Below are 16233 nucleotides of genomic sequence, written 5' to 3'. Positions count from 1 at the left end.
AATGATCCATTTAGGCAAAAGGAATATCTTACCTGTTTGTGGGAACTGTACGGATGATAGTGGTAACTCTGCTCAAGAGGGTAGAATTCTTTAATCCTGTAAAGAGAAAAAAACACTTCAATGTTATCTTAGTATTTTTAATGTGGCTTTTTAAATGCAGCAATATCTGCAGCTATTTAAAATGAAACAAGAAAGATAAATACTCCTGTTCCTAGTGGTAGGTGGCTGTGAACAATGGAAAAGCAGGAAAGATAGAACGGAAGGGAAAACATTTACAGGTTGATGGAATCTCATGAAGTCAATGAAATGTTACTCTTTCATGTGTTTTGAAAATAAACAACTTATTAGAAACAGAGCAGGATTTCCTACAGTGTTAACTGTTAGTGTGAGTACCACTACATCATTTTGAGCATCTAACTTAGAATTGAGTGTAAAAATTCCAGCATCATGCTTGTAACTTCTCTGGGTCACAGTATGTATTTATGAATACAGGAATACCTTGGTTTAAGAGTTTCAAATGGCTGAGAACCCATCAGTCACCATTCAGCTGTTTCCAGGCCTAATTTCTTCAGTCATAAAACTATACTTATTTCTTGTCTGAATTTTATTTGAATTTCCATTCCTGGCCAACAGGCTGTGTAAAATGTTCCCTTCAGACCAAAGGTCCCCTCTGCCAGGCTTTTTATGACCTGACTCATTAAAATTTAACTAATGATCTTACAAGCCTACTGCCAGCTTATCCAAATTACTTTGACTCCATGGAAGATGGACCATGAGCTCAGCCTTCACATGAATATGCAGCATGTCTCTTACTCCATGGTTATTGTCATGAAGTAAAAGTGGGCATGAGGACAGCTGGAGTGGTTCATGTGCTGTGGATACACATCCAGGGAACTTCAGATCCTGCTATGATGTCAGGGTCTGGATAGGGGGTCAGTCAGGCAGGTGAAAATGTTCAGGTGATTGGCTCAGAGAGTTGTGGTCAAATCTTGAACTCAGTGGAATTCTATGAGGGTCTGTCCTGGGACCTGTCCTGTTTAGAACCATGGAATGGTTTGGTCTAGAAGGGACCTTAAAGTTCATCTGGTTTCAACTCCCCTGCCATCTTTATCCTCCAGTAACCTGGAGGAGCTGAAGGACTCTTTTATCATCACATCCAGAGATTGCAGCCAACTGCCAGGACTTGCCCATGAGCTCTTAAGTCAGGACTGCCATCCAGAGGCACCTAAACAAGCTGGAGGAAACAGACAGTAGCAACCTAGTGCCATTCAAATCCACTGAAATTCCAGCCCAAATGCCAAGTTGTGTACCTGGACAGGAGAAACCCTGGGCAGCAACCCCCCAGACTGGTCAGTGTCTGGCCAAGGAGTGCCCTCCTGCTGGGGTTTGGATCAGCAGCAGCTGAATGTCCTGAAAGCAAAGGCAGCCAGCAGAATCTCAGGATGAATTAACAAAAGCATGGCTAGTTGACTGAAGGAAGTGATGACCCCCTTTTCTGCAGCAGATATCAGACCTTGTGTCTTGAGCACAAGAAATGCAGGAAATGACTTGGAATGAGTCGGAAGAACCTCAGTGTGGTGAGGGAACTGGAGCACGTGCCCTGTGAAGACAGACAAAGGGAACAAGGCATGTTCAGACAGAGGAGAGACCAAATATCATCCTGTTCATACCTTCAGGAAGGTCATGAATAAGATGGAGCTAAGATCTGCATGGTTGTGTGCAGCATGAGGACATAAATCAAAAGTAGTCCAGACTGGCTATAAGGAAAAAAATCTTTTTAAGTGAGGACAGTCAGGCATTGGAATAGGTTGCTCAGGGAAGTTGTACAGCTCTCCATCACTGGAGGTTTTCTAAACCTAGCTGTTAAAGCCTGATGAACCTCATCTGACATCATGTCTGTCCCTGCTCTGAGCAGCTGTTTAGGCCAGGGACTTCCTTAGGTCTCTTTCCACTTGGACTATCCTGTGATCCAGTGCTCTCTGTGATGGAGAGGACAGAATGTAGCAGGCCTGAATATCTCTGAATAATGACAGCTTCCAGCTCAGTTCAGAGTGGACCTGAGCAGAAATGAGCTGAACTTCTCAGGCTTCAAGACTAGAGGCAGATTTCTCTGTGTAAACAGTGTCAAAGCACTAGAGCAGCACTGTGACCTAGCAGAGAAGTTAAGCATGTGCTTAACCCTACTTAGGAGTAACAACACTGAAACCAAGCCTCACACTGAATCCTGCAGTGCTGCCCAGGGCCAGCAAGGTCCAAAGCTTCCTTCAAACTCTGCTAACTCCACTCCCCCCACTCCATTGCTGGGTTCAGTGGTGGAGCTCTCCTAGGCGTGTTTACTTAGGAGCTGAGCGTATCTGGTATCACAGCCTGTTAAGAGAAACATGTCACTTTTACAGACCAGGCTAACATTTATAAATAAAAGACATGAGTAACTTCAGGCCCTGATCCAACAATGTACTTAAATGTGTGTGAGAGCACTTAAGCCCAGTGGACTTTATTGGAGCTACTCAGATGCTGGAAATTATGCATGTGTTTACACGGGCTGTGGGACTTGGTGCCAGTGGGCTGAGGTCTGCAGGGGAAAACTGAGAAGATCCATTCCTGAAGACAAATATTCCTGTGTGTGAGGCACGTGGCTGTAAGTAAAATCTGCTTTGGGAGTGGGATGATGTTCATCCTCTATAAAACAGAATTTACATGGTGCTCAGACCACAGTAGAGAGGTAGATTCTAGCGTGCACACAGATAACTATTTTTCAGCTGATGCACAAAGCAGATGTTGCATTTAAAAGGGAGCACTCAGCCAAACTGGAATTAGTTCAGTATCTTGCAGAAAGCAATTGGAGCCACAAAATAATGTTCACAAATAAAAACTTCAAAAAAATTACTTGCAACATTTACTTCTGCCAGGGAAATTTAGTTGAGGAAACCCTGAAGTCAAGAACTGTAAGTCAGAGTACTGCAGGTTGGGATTGCACTGGGTCTTACGTATTAAGTGGTCCTTTTCTTTAGAGATTTAGACCAGAAAACAACATTTTTGACTGATCCATAAGAAAATGTGAGAGATAATGTTTTGAACTTTGCAGGGAAAAAGGCTCAGGTGGATAGTGTCTGTCTAGTCCACCTTGGTTGGCATTCAGCTGTAGATCACCACTCTGCATCCAGACTGTGTTTGCAGTGACTGAAAATTATTGATGTCTCATGACTGGAGTGACCTTTAGGGAGCCAGTTCATGCCCTCAGCCTTCTTGAGCAGTGGGTTTGCTTCAACCATCTCCTCCTGGGGAATTGCCAGCAGATTCAGCTGAAGGACAAGTGTGCCATGAAAAAGTTTCCTCTTTACTGGAAACACATTTCTGACTTTAAATCTTACAAGTTACCTGCCTTAACACTGAAAACCTCATATGTTAGACAGCTGCCTGCCCTGTGATGTCTGAGGAAGTTGCAGCCTGCCTCGTTCTATCCTGCTCATGCCCTGCTTTACAAAATTCATTGAAGGCAAGCTGTGTACTCATAGCAGGCCTCACAACTATTTCATTTCCTGATGCAAGAGGCAGTCCCACACGGGTCATGGAAAGGGAGATGCCTCTGGCTAGGCAGGTCCTGTTGTTGAGGGGGAGGCACTGTCCCCAAGTACATGTGGTGCTTCTCTTTTGGGGTAGATTCCTGCAAGCTGGCAAACCTCCTCCTCCCTGTGGTGCTGCTGCTGGAGCCTGCGTGCCAGGCACAGCTGCAAGGCAGATCAGAGGTGAGCTTGATTGGCTGTGTCTGGAAAACTGGGCTGTGCATTGGGAGAGTTGGCAGTGCTGCAAATTCCTGAGAGTGAGGGAGCAAGAGGTGGGAATCACCTCTATACATCTCACACTGCACAAGTGAGGCTGTGGGTCCACAGGAGAAAACTCTGGTGCTTCTCTTTGCATTGGCTCTTGTCCTTGCATGCCCCAGACATGCATAAAAACATCTTTGCACGACTTAATGCATAGAGAAGCCCCTGTGGATGCTCACCCAGAGCTGATTTCGGATGCCAGCACGTAAGGCAGGGCTCTGGGGCCCCAGATGGCCCAGGAGAAGCTGCAGTCAGCTGGTGTGTGCATGCAAATCCTGACAGGAATTCTGCAAGCCTGATATTGGTTCTGAGTGAGGAACGTGAGAGCACACACTCCAGATCTGATATCCTCAGCACCATATCGTCCCCATGTGTTGCTGCAGGTCAGGCTCGTGTTTTGAGTAGAAGGACTCTGAATATTTGTTGTTCATGCTCTCCTGGTGTGCAGACAGCCTGCAAATGCCTTTCCTTTCAATCTAGCAAAGTGGAATAAATCACTGTCCCTTGACAGGTCCATGAAACAACCCCTGGAATCATCACTGGGTTCTTCTATGGAAGATCTCACAAAGCCAACATATAGGGATTCAGTTCTGTTCAGCAGAGAGGCTGACCTCTGAAGCAGAGCAAAAGGAGACACAGAGAAGACAAGATGGTGCCATTTCTGGCTAAGGACAGAGATCCCTTAGTGGAAAAATCCCAGCTACTGATGGAGTCTTTTTCCCAGGCTCTGAGAGCCACCCTGGCCAAGTTGTGCTGGGGATTGGCTGCTGCCCCCTTCATATTAATTTCTTCAGCCAAACGGTTTCTTCTGAGTATGTGAATATAATCAGTGGAGTGTGTAAAACTCCCAGGTTTGACCCTTGCTGGGCTCAGTGCTTCTTGTGGTATAAATTTCTCAGGCATAACATAAATGTGTAATGGATTAAAGCTTTAATAGTATCCGTTCAGCAGTTGACTTAAGCAGGTGATGACAAGAGGGGCTGGTAATGCTGCTTTTGTTGGATGAGGGATATGCTGGGCATGCTGCTTATATGTAACCCAATAGCACTATTCTGTTCCGAGTGGTCCTTGGTGGTAATTATTCCCTATCCTACTTCCTTTGTCCCCCCCTCATTTGCCTCCAAAATGTCACTCTCCTGCTGAGGATGGGCAGGCACGCACTTATCATTCCCTGCTGAGCTTGCTTGCCCTCAATTAAATACATTCCAGGCTTATATTCAGGGCCTCTGGCCTTACTCTCCTGCTCTGTGTGGAGGGCATAATTCCTGTTCCCTGGCCTGCAAGGGCCTATTCAGCCCCTTCCCAGCAGCAGCTGGCAGTGCTCCCATGGAAGCTTGAAGATGCAGGGACAAAGAACTGCTCCCTGGTCCTTCTGTGCAGCTGGCAGGGAGCTCTCCCTCTCTCTCCTCTCATGGACTCAGAAGGTGTTTGCTGCTGGATCATTTCCAGTTCCCTGAGAGCGCTGGGAAGCTGCAGCAGAGCTGGGCTCACACTGCAGGGTGGTGCTTGCAAAGCCTTGTTCCCAGTGTGACTTTGTCCCTCCTCGTTGCTTGGCTTTCACTGTCAGGCCTGGAGTTGTGTTTTTGGTGGAGGGTCTGTCACACACACAGGAGAACACCTGGGAAGTTGTGTGCACACATGAGACGGTCAGAGGTGATGATTTCCAAGCAAAATTTATAGCTTGCCTCAATATTTCAGGGTTTTAAACTTTTTTTTAAGGTGTTCTGATACAGGTTAACTTGATTGGTATAAGGAACAGCACCTCTCTCATTCCATTGGTGGGATAAGAGAAAAAACACTCAGAACATCTGTGTAACGTTGTTTTGAGAACTGAAATCTTATTTACACAACAGTCTTTGAGAGAGAAAAGTTTCCTAAAAGACTTTCCCTTGGGAAACAGATCAGCTACCGAGAGCCTGAAACTCTCTTTGGTTCAGAAAATCATGTCCACATTTTTGGTGGAGGGTCTGTCACACACACAGGAGAATGCCTGGACACTTGTGTGCACACATGAGGTCAGAGGTGATCATTTCCAAGCAAAATTTATAGCCTGACTCAATCCAAACTTTTGAGCTTTGAATCCACACTTTTGATATGCTGATGCACATCGAGTACAGAAAAACCCAGGATGGAGAGGATAGATCTCAGTTTTTAAAGAACAGGGCAAAATAGCCCTTTAATCAGCAAAACTCACAAGTTTAAGTAATAAAACAGCTTAAAAATACTGATTGCTGTATGTTACCAGCAATGTTCCAAGTAATGAAAAGAAACATCCAAGCCTCTGACACACAAGAACCTTTTAGTCTATCACCCACTGATTACCTTGCTCCTTGACCTAGGACAGATGAAAATTTAGGACTGTCTCTTCTAAATTGTGTCCCTCCTGTGCACTCATTTCAGCCTGAGACTACCATCTGCTCCTTGGTTCAGCTTACTGAACCATACAGTATCACTAAAAATAAACCAGAGCAAGTGCCTCATTCATCCACTCTGTTCCTGGTGCACTCTCTGTGCAGCTGTCAATAGCTGGAAAGCATGGCTGGAAATGTGCACAACAGTTTAGGTCAGTGATAGCAGCAGTGGTGACCCTGCATAGTAGTAAATGCTGCCCACAGCTTTTCCAGGAAAAATCAGACCACTTCATGTCCTCAGCATGTGTGTTCACTTCAAACCTGAAGTGATTTTTCACTGCCATGAAAACATGATGTGATGATTGAAATGACTTCTGAACCTGGAAAGCACCGAATTTGCATGAGGAGAGCTGGATCCCTTCGAGGTCTCGTAGGATTTCCTCCACCCGTTGCTGTAGAAACAGATTTGGTGTTTTGAAGGCTCAACTTAAGTTTACAGGTCTTCATCATCAATCAACCAAGCCAGAAATATCTGTCACTAACCATAAAATGGTGATTTATCTGCTTGCAGTGAAACTTTACGCTCTGACAAGTCAAGTCATCAACGGGGAGATGCAGTTCTACGCCAGGGCCAAACACTTCTACCGGGAGGTGCCCGCCACGGAAGAGGGAATGATGGGAGACTACATCGAGCTCTCCAACACAGATGTTGAATCCTCCCGGGAATTCCTCAGGAAGTTTGTTGGGGTGAGTCATTTAAATCTCTTCTTTTGCAAGAAGCAGTGGTGATGTGTCAGAAATGATGTGCAGGGTGCCCAGCCACAGCTGATTTAAATGGCACCGTGTGTCATGTTCGATTTGCAGAGGTCATCTCTGTCATTGGGTCTAGTCCTGTGTTCTGCCAGGTCATTCATCAGCATGAACACACATTTTACCTGGTTCTACATCGTTATTGACCTGATTTACATCCTTTTCTAACGCTCCCAAGCTCCAATGAGGATTGTGCAAGGAGTTCTTGTAGCTGGGTTTGAGCGAGGGATTAATTCTGAGCGCAGGACTGGGACCTTTCATGATAAAATCTTTGTCGGCTTCACTGGCAGATTTGTCTGTGCAAATTCTTGCAGTCCAGCTGGGAAACTAGCTGAGACTAAATGCCCAGTTTCTGGTTGGCCTATTTAAAGATATTTCTGAGAATGCTGCAACAAAACCCACCATCTCCCACACACTAGAAGTACATAGAATAAGCTACATATTAGGCAAAATATTTTTCCTTAAACATTCCAGTGTCACTGAACACCTTTTCATGCAGACTGCTAAAGGTCAGGATGTAAACATCTTGAAAGGTCTGCTTTGGCCTGAATGGCAAGGAGATGCCAAGTGGGATTTTAAAAGCAGTATCACTTTTGTCCTTAGGTTTCTGAAAATCCTGTTGAGTCCTAAAACTGTCTTTGGAAATCTGAAAATCTTTTGAAGTGTGGCCTGATGGTTTTGTTACTGCTCTTCCCTCTTCCCAGGGAAGGAGCCCACTAAATCAGCTCAACAACAGTATTACATGTTAAAGAATCCACAAACAAATTTGTTAACTTCTCCTGCTGACAAAATGACTAGTTCTATATAATGCTACCATAGATCTTTAATTTTCTGCTCAAATGCACAAATTTGGGATAGCCAGATGACCTTTTTTTTAGCTTTAACGATTCACTGTGGGAAGAAAGCTCAATAGGTTAATTAGATGTTGTATATGGGGAAAAAAAAAGGGCACAGTTTAAATAGATTGGCATGGAAAATGAGTGTGGCTTGAAAACACAGAAATCATGCAGAGCAGGGGAGGGCAAATGATGGCAAAGTTTGCTGTACCCAATAGAGTGAGACTTCTGGGGCCATGAGCCAGCAAAACACAAGTGAATAGCTGCATTTTTCCGTATCAACAAATCATTTGTATCAATGCTGAGGCAGAAGAGGCTTCTCAGAGCCATCACAAAATGAGAAAATACAAAGGAGGTTCAGTAAGGAGCTGAGCCCAATGGTCACATTTCTGAATGACATTTCTGAAAGCGGCATTTTCAGAGGAAAAATGAAATGCAGTCAAGGCACATTCTGTAAATTTTATTTAAATCTTGTTTTAAGGACATTTGTGGAATTCAAGTGGTGCATAAGTGTGTGCTCAGGGGAAGATTTCACCCTCCCTAGACATCACATAGATGCAGTTTCCTGCAGCAGGTTTGTGTCACACTGTTACGCTTTCTCCTCTCCAAGACCCGAAAAGGAAAGAAGTACAGTCTGTGACAGAGTTTCACATGCCAAAAAGGAATCATACCCAATGCATCAGCTGTGATGACAGATACAAAATACTCCAGAGCAAAATTTCTACTCCTATAATTAGCTAGGGATAGAAAGGATACTCTGAATGGCCAAGATCAAACAAGAAAAAAATAAAAAAGGAACAGAAAGGTCTGCACCTTTTGCTTATTCTGATTTAGTTTATTAAAGCCTGTCCTCTGTTGAGATGTAGTCAATTGATTATGTTACTTATGGCTTATTTTCCTTTCTTACTACTGAAATTTGAATCCTGCTCAATCAGATATGGATATTTAGTGGCTTTCTGTAGCAGTGACTTTATAATAAAGCTAATGAACTGTCTTACCAAGATTATGGCTCTATGGATATTTTTTTAAAATGAATTTTAATGAATTATTTTTTAAGGTGATAAAGATGGAAAAAAACAATCTGCTTCACCCTAATATACTTTCTCTTTTTTTAAGATAAGTTTAACAAAATGGCAAAACAAGAAAACTTGTTTCAGATCAACTGAACAATTTTTTTTTATTTTTTCACCTTCTGAAAAACTTTTCCTTTTGTTTTCAAGAGCTCAAGTCAGTTCCTAAATAAAAAATAGGAAAATAAATAAATAAATTCCTAACAAGTTCCTAAATAAAAAATACCTTTTGGAGATGAAAAGTTGACAAGTTTGGTTTCTTTTCTCCATGAAAATTATGAGAAAAAAAAAAGTACTTTGACATTTTCAACATTCTTTCTCATGTTTTTTAAAAAGTATTCTCTAGATTTGAAATACCAGCTTCACAGAGAGTTTCATTCATTTAAAACTTTACATTCTGGCAAAAACTGTGCTCCCTAAAAAAAAAATAAAAAAATACTTGCCCAGTTCCACTCAAATTTCCCTTCTTGAGTTAGTTTGGCTGGCGTGGAAATGCCACACAGTGACATTTCCCTTCCATGACTGATGTTGCATACCTTCAGCTATGGCATTTCTTAGCATGATCCTCAGCCCCACTGTAAATTGAGCTACAGATTTCTTTACCATTGGAGAATTTATCTTGCCTGGGCACATGGAAGGAATTACAGAAAGGGACTGAGGGCTTCACTTATATTTTCTCCCGACTCCTTCGCGGGCGAGTCAAACGGAGTTGAAAGTGCCACTGTGCTCGAGTTAAGAGGTTTTATGTGTGTGTGGGCAGAACTCAACCCAAGAGCAACATGGCCTGAGCCAGCAGTGCTCTGCAGACAAGCTCCAGGCTGTCTCAGGTACAGGGTTATCAGCACAGCTCCAGCCCTGCATATTTTTGGCAGCTTGCTCGTGCCTCGATGTCCACACGGCCACCGTGTTTCCAAGCGCCTAATCCGGAGGTAGCGAGTGAAAAAAGGAAATAAAGAAAACAAAGGAGGCATTAATTCGGCGTTGGTTGTGAGCTGTAGGTGTGTAAAATGTTACAGATGGAGATTATATTGACTTTATGGCTCCCTCTCTGCCCTCAACGCTTTCTCCCTCTCTTGCCCCCAGCTCACCTGGCGTGATTGGTGACTTGCTGAGTGAAAACTTCTTGAAACTGATTTTTCTCCAGTTTGATCAGGGTGGTAGAAGAGATGTTGTTGAAAATGTGCTCTTCTTTTATTTATTTAGAAGGAAAACCACTGGGATTTTTTATCTATTTCTTGAACTCTGATTCTTTTTTTTGTCCTACATAGCTTCACTGCCTTTTTGCTCTTCCAAGACCTGAGGTAGCACCAGGAACATATCCCACAGCTCTTCTATTCAGAATGAAATTTATGAGTGCCCTGTTTAGCTTTAGAGAACAATTTTGGGGTGTATATGTGTCCTAAAGGACAGTGATTCTGAGTAATGGGAAGCAAGTAGTCAGAGGAGCAGTCAGTCTCAAATTTTGAAGCCTGTTCTGGCTTACAGTTTTCACTTATACTATTTTTTTAAATAAGGAGTCTGATTTTCAACTCAATTAGACTTTTGGGAAAATGTTTGCCTTCCAAAGAAAATGTTAATACTCTGTCAAAGCCCTGAGCACTTCCAAACTGAAAATATATTAGCTGAACATGGAATTATGTCAACATTTTCATTACAAACGAAGCCGTGGTGTTTCACAGGGCTTCTCAACTGACTGCTCAAAGCTCTCACTCCTTTTCAGCAAAGTGTGGGATCCAACTTCATCTCCCATGACTGTTCCCTTTCCTTCTTCTCGATGGTTCACACAGAGATGTGCCATCAGAGGTCCTTGCTGTGACGTGTCATGGGAGATGAATTCCCAGTTTTGAGTGAGGCACTGTGACTGCAGGTTCTGTGAAACACAAATGTTGAAGGAATTACCTGGTTTTTTTTGTCTAATTCTGTTGGTGGTTTTGGTAAATCATCCCAGTTTTCCCAGCAGCTTTCTCAAAGATTTTTAGTTAATCTCATGAGTGTATGTATCTGCGAGCCAACAACATGGAAATCCACCTTGTAAAGATCCAAGACACAGTTCCTTCTCCTTTCCTGAACTCCTTGTTGCCTCTTAGTCTGGTCCTCAGTAAAAGCCACGTGCTCCTACGTGCAGCCTGTGGATGAGGAATGGCTCCTATTTTCTGGCTAACTACAAACAGGTAGTCTCCAGAGCCCAAGAGGGTTGAAGGTCTGTGGACTCGTGCACACATCAGGAGATTAATCTTCCTGGGCATACAAATTGGGAGCAGCAGCCCTGGAGACTGGTGAGAGCCCTTGAGGGCCGTGTGCTCTTTCTACAATTACTCTGTGTAATCAGATGCTCTCCTGGGCTATTCATAGTCATGTCATTGACAGTGCTGTCCTTTGACCTTAATAATCTACTGAATTACCCACTGAAGCCTGGCCAAAAAAGTGTGAGTTACGTGATTTATGCTTGGTTCATCACAAAGGGGGGCTCTCCCAATAGGCAAGAAGGGCAAGACTCTTCCTGGGCTTGTTGCCTTTGAGAGCAGTGAAGTTGCAGCAGGGACTTTTGCCCACAGCATTCACTTCACCACTCAGTTCCAGAGGACAGGGAAAAGGTGTTTACATTTGCTTTTAATATATTTGTTTAACAGATAGCTTTGGCCAGGGGAGCTCCTATCCCACAGTCAGTGCATGTGTAGACTCAGAATTTCTGTTTTACAGAACAGCAGCAGGCTCTTAAGAGCCATTTTATAGCTACAGTGGAAGCTTTAGGGGTGAAATACAGCTTTCATTATAAAGCTTCTTTTACAGTCCTTCATTACTTTCTCATAGTCACAGGCTTTGTGCCACATTTTTTCATGTCTGATCTCTGTCCAAAGATGACATTTACGAACAAAAAAGGAACAGTTAAGCAAAATCTAGTCAATCATCTTTCTTCTCTCCATGCCTAAAAGAGAAATTCTGTATATGCTCCAGCCCAACCTTCTTGAGTTGTCATAAGTTACCTGCCACTCCAAGATCTTTGTTCAAACACAATTTGAAAACTGCTTGCATGCAGTATTTGGTGGACACCTCCTTTTTTATTCGGCCTTTACAGGGCACACAGTGAGGCTTATCTAGCCACGTAGTTGCCTGTGAGGTGTGAGCATTTGAAGTTGCAAGGACTTTTACAAAGAGCAGTGGATCTTCTGAGAAAGCTTAGGAGCTTGTGAAAGCCTCTGTCTCTTCTTACACCAAGCAAAAACTTCCTGTACAGCAGAAAATGCAATGAGAAGTCCCAGCAGCAACAGCAGCTTGGGAATGTGACAGCCCAGCTCAGCTCAGACAGCAGTCCCCAAATCTCTGCTGATTCTTATCCATCTCCAAACAGCCCTGCAAAGATAAGAAGACAGCAGGCTGGTTGGACAGACAGTGGGTAACATGGTTGCTGTGATTTTTTCAGGTGGTGTTTCTCAGATTTCAAATAATTTTGGTGTATCCCACAGGGGGTGGGGAAAGCTGGCACCAGCCGCGCCCTGGACTGTGGCTCTGGGATCGGTCGGATCAGCAAGCACGTCCTGCTGCCGGTTTTCCAGAGTGTGGAGCTGGTGGATATGATGGAGAATTTCCTGGCTGAGGTCCCCAACTACCTGCAGGGCAAGGAGGACAGAGTCGAAATGTATTACTGCAAAAGCCTCCAGGAATTCACGCCGGCCCCGCGAAGATACGATGTCATCTGGATTCAGTGGGTTTCAGGTTAGTTCTGTGTGATCCTCCTAGCCTGACATCTCACAGAACAGGCAGCCTGTGCTCAAAGGAGGTTCTCAAATCTTTGGGACTAATTCCTGAAGCATCATGAGAGACTTCCCTCAAGCCACATGCACGGAGGATACAAATCAAGTTGGTTTTTTTCAGGTCACATATTGGAGAAATGTATCAGTTCCTGGAGAGCAGCCTGCATGCAAAGGTGCAGCTGAGAGGGAGGCCTTATATATGGATTTTCTGGAGTAGAAATGCTCTTTCTTAGTTGGGGTGCAGAGAGGTACACAGGGCTGACCACACTTGTGAACAGTGGTTTCTGAATCTGCTGGTTATCCAAGCTTGGAGGTATTTCAGGAAACAGTCAGGAAAAAAGCCATTGGATTTTTCAGTGGATTGAAATTTCAATCAATTCCAACTGGAATCACCAATACCTGTAAATCAGATCAGGTTTTATTATGTGCACTGATGTTTATCAGATGGGTTCCCTTAGCTGTGTCCCACAGTAGCCCCTCCTGTAAGAAACATCTGCTTCTCCTCCATCTGCAGCCACCCCTGCAATCAGATAATGAGGGCTATGTACCTTACCAAAAAATAAAAACCAAAATTCTGCACAGTGGAGAGAAGGTTTTCTCCTACTCTGTGAACCAAGGTGTCCATGGTACAGTTTCAGAGGACAGAAGGAATTGTCCAAGAGGAGGTCTGAACAAATTGCTTCAGACCAGGATAATTTTCCCTTGTAGTTTTGCTTTTCTTTAATAATGAGTCATTGCAGTAAATGTAGCTCCTGTCTCACCTTTTGAGCAAATCCAAGTCAAAATGAGGAGGAATTATCTTCAACCTATCTGAGGCTGTGCTGGTCAGATTTGTGGCTCCTAACTAAGGGAGCATATCATATTCTTAATATAGACACAGATCTGAATCTTCTTTTTCCATCAGTGTCAAGGAAATATGGAGTCATCTTAATCATTAATCAAACTTTTACCCCTATCTTGAATTTGGCTGAAATATGCCAACAAATTAATTTGATGCAGTGAGGGCAGGACTGTCTGCTAGAGAGCAACACCTCAAAGATCTCATTTTCTTAGGGAACTACACTAAAAGCCAAGTGAAGAGACAAATAAATTCCAGATTAGGTGTTCAGAAGCTTTGATCAATCCTGCCAATGAAATCTTGATTTGTCTTATGCATGCATAAGCATGTAAACCCTGGCAGTCATTTTGTGAAAAAAGTAAAAGTGCAAACTTATATTCCATCTAGAAATTATAGAAATTACAATTTTCCTTCAACTTGAAAGGTATTCAGCTTTAGGTTTTGGGGTTTTTTTCTTTCTACTTTTTTTTTGTTTGTTAGGAGTGGTTAAAGAAACTTGACATGCTTTGTCGAAATGTGGTTTTGAAATGACAACTTCCATTTATAAAGGAAAATTAAATAGTTTAACTAGAAAATACAGGTAATTATTTTTTCCAAGTTTTTGATTCACCTTCCTTGTTTATTCATGTTAGATATTTCACACATCAGAGTGCTCATTTTGCTCTTCTCTGAGCTCTACACCACTCTTCTCAACAGAACTCCTGATCTTTGAGAAGGATAAAAACAGACTCTCAACAACATATTGAAAAGAAAAGCACTGTTTTAAAATATATACCTATCTGCAAAAATCCCATGGGGTATGGTGCAAGATGAGGGGTTTAATTAGCATTGTGGAAGGTCCATTCTTTGCTGGATCTTTGATCCAGAACTCCTCTGATGGGCATATAGTGCTACACAAAATTACAGAAATTTTTAGCAGTAAAAGCCAGAGGGGACTGGGATTATCTAGTTTGACCTAGTCTATATCCCAAGCTGTTCTATTCATTCCTTTACCCTTGTGCTAAACCAGCAGTTTGTGTTCAATTAAAACATATCTTGAAAGATTCAACCACACTTGGTTTGAGGACTTCAAGAGGTGGTAAACCCCACTTCTGTTGGTAGTTTCCAATGGGTAATTGCTCACACTGTTAAACAGTTGTCACTTATTCCCTATATGAATTTGTTTGGCTCCAGCTTCCTGCCACTGATTCTTATTATAACTTAAACCAACAGATTAAAGAACCCTTCAGCACCCACTATTTTCTCCACTCTCCTCAGTGGCTTCTGTCCACATCTGTTGCTGCTACCAGTATGGATCCTAAAATACTGATTGGAATTTATCCTCGTTGATCTCATTGATTTGCCCAAGATTTCATAGTTAAATCTGGCAGGACTTGAATAATAATTTTCTGCAATAAACAGGCCATGGAGACTCAGATCAAATTCCAGCATGTCTGAATGGTTAATAGTTTTTCTCACCTGTAGGATATCTGACAGACAAAGATCTCCTGGAGTTTCTCATCCGCTGCCAGGATGGCTTGAAGGACAACGGTGTCATCATCCTGAAGGACAATGTGGCCAGGGAGGGCTGCACCTTGGATTGCCTGGACAGCAGCGTGATCCGAGACCTGAACATCCTGCACAGCCTCATCGAAATGAGCGGACTCACCATCCTGCAGGAGGAGAGGCAGGAGGGCTTCCCTGAGCAGTGTGTCCCTGTCTGGATGCTGGCCATGCAGAAAGGCCACTCCTGACTGCCCAGTGGGACTGGACTATGGATAAACCATGGGACTGGGAAGGAGAAAAGCACCTCCTGGAATCCTCCTAACCGTGCCCTGCTCCAGGGCAGCAGCTCCTAAAGGGTCGGGAGAGAATGACAAAGCTTCTCCCAGGAACAGTCTGCTTCTAAATCCTACCTGCTCCATCATTCTTTCCATTTTTAAAAGCTTTCCTAAACTCCTTGTCAGATCTCTCTTCCATTAAGAAGTCAATAATGTACAAAATTCATCTAATGGAAAATAATTTGATCTGAAGTTTCTGTATTAAAAAGTGTTAACTCATTTTGGGGTGTTCTGTATGAGGTATTAACAAGCCTGGTTTTTACTATGGCACTTAAGTCTTCTTGGAATTTAAGAAGGATCTGTCAGATCACTGAAGCAGGAAATTCACTTCTGGAAAACTTCACCAAATTTTGACTGTCCTCTCTACCTGTACTTTAAAATATTTAAACCAAGATTATAAGGAAAGTTTTATCTTTTTGCTGGCATCAGCTAAGCAGGTTTGTTTTGGGGTTTTGGGGATTTTTTTTGTTTTTTTTTTTTTTTAATTTCTGTCAATTTGGACAATAAAACAACCTGGTTAATTTTCCATTTTTAGGAGCTACTTCATCTTCCTGATGTTTCTGCTGTAGAACAATAGTGGTGCATAAGGGATTTCACACTCTGGGGGAAAACTTGGCTGACAAATATCTGCATGTTTGCATTGAAATTTTGTGAAAAGCTTGCCCCACATATTACATTCTGGAAAATATTCTTCTTTTTTTTTTTTTTCAGAATGTTCACAGTGGAAACCACTTGAAAGCCTCTCTTTATTATTCATACCACTGTACATTTCTTTCTTTCCCACATTCAGAGCAAGTCTGGCACCATATGCAGAGCTAATGGGATTTCACAGAGCGTTAATAGTAAGACTGTAAGAAGAACTAATACAGTATTGTATTAATTAGCAACTGTGCTAAACTGCAGAGAGTGTTAGTGTAACCCAAAAGCTATGA

At 42.8% G+C, this 16233-nt stretch overlaps 1 protein-coding gene across 2 annotated transcripts in view; it reads left to right on the top strand.

Moving 5' to 3' along the window:
• The window catches only part of METTL11B (methyltransferase like 11B), a 29969-nt gene extending 14140 nt beyond the window's left edge, over positions 1–15829 (top strand). For both annotated transcript variants that reach the window (XM_015636708.1, XM_015636706.1), the window contains 3 exons: positions 6747–6922; positions 12356–12605; positions 14946–15829. In XM_015636708.1, the coding sequence (XP_015492194.1) occupies positions 6788–6922; positions 12356–12605; positions 14946–15214 (654 nt within the window). In that variant the 5' untranslated portion in view covers positions 6747–6787 and the 3' untranslated portion in view covers positions 15215–15829. The remainder of the gene's footprint in view (positions 1–6746; positions 6923–12355; positions 12606–14945) is intronic.
• Positions 15830–16233: the final 404 nt, after the last annotated feature.

Source organism: Parus major, chromosome 8, assembly GCF_001522545.3.
Source record: "Parus major isolate Abel chromosome 8, Parus_major1.1, whole genome shotgun sequence".
Lineage (NCBI taxonomy): Eukaryota > Metazoa > Chordata > Aves > Passeriformes > Paridae > Parus > Parus major.
Note: the sequence above shows the minus strand (reverse complement) of the source record. Positions and strands in the feature narration are given on the sequence as shown.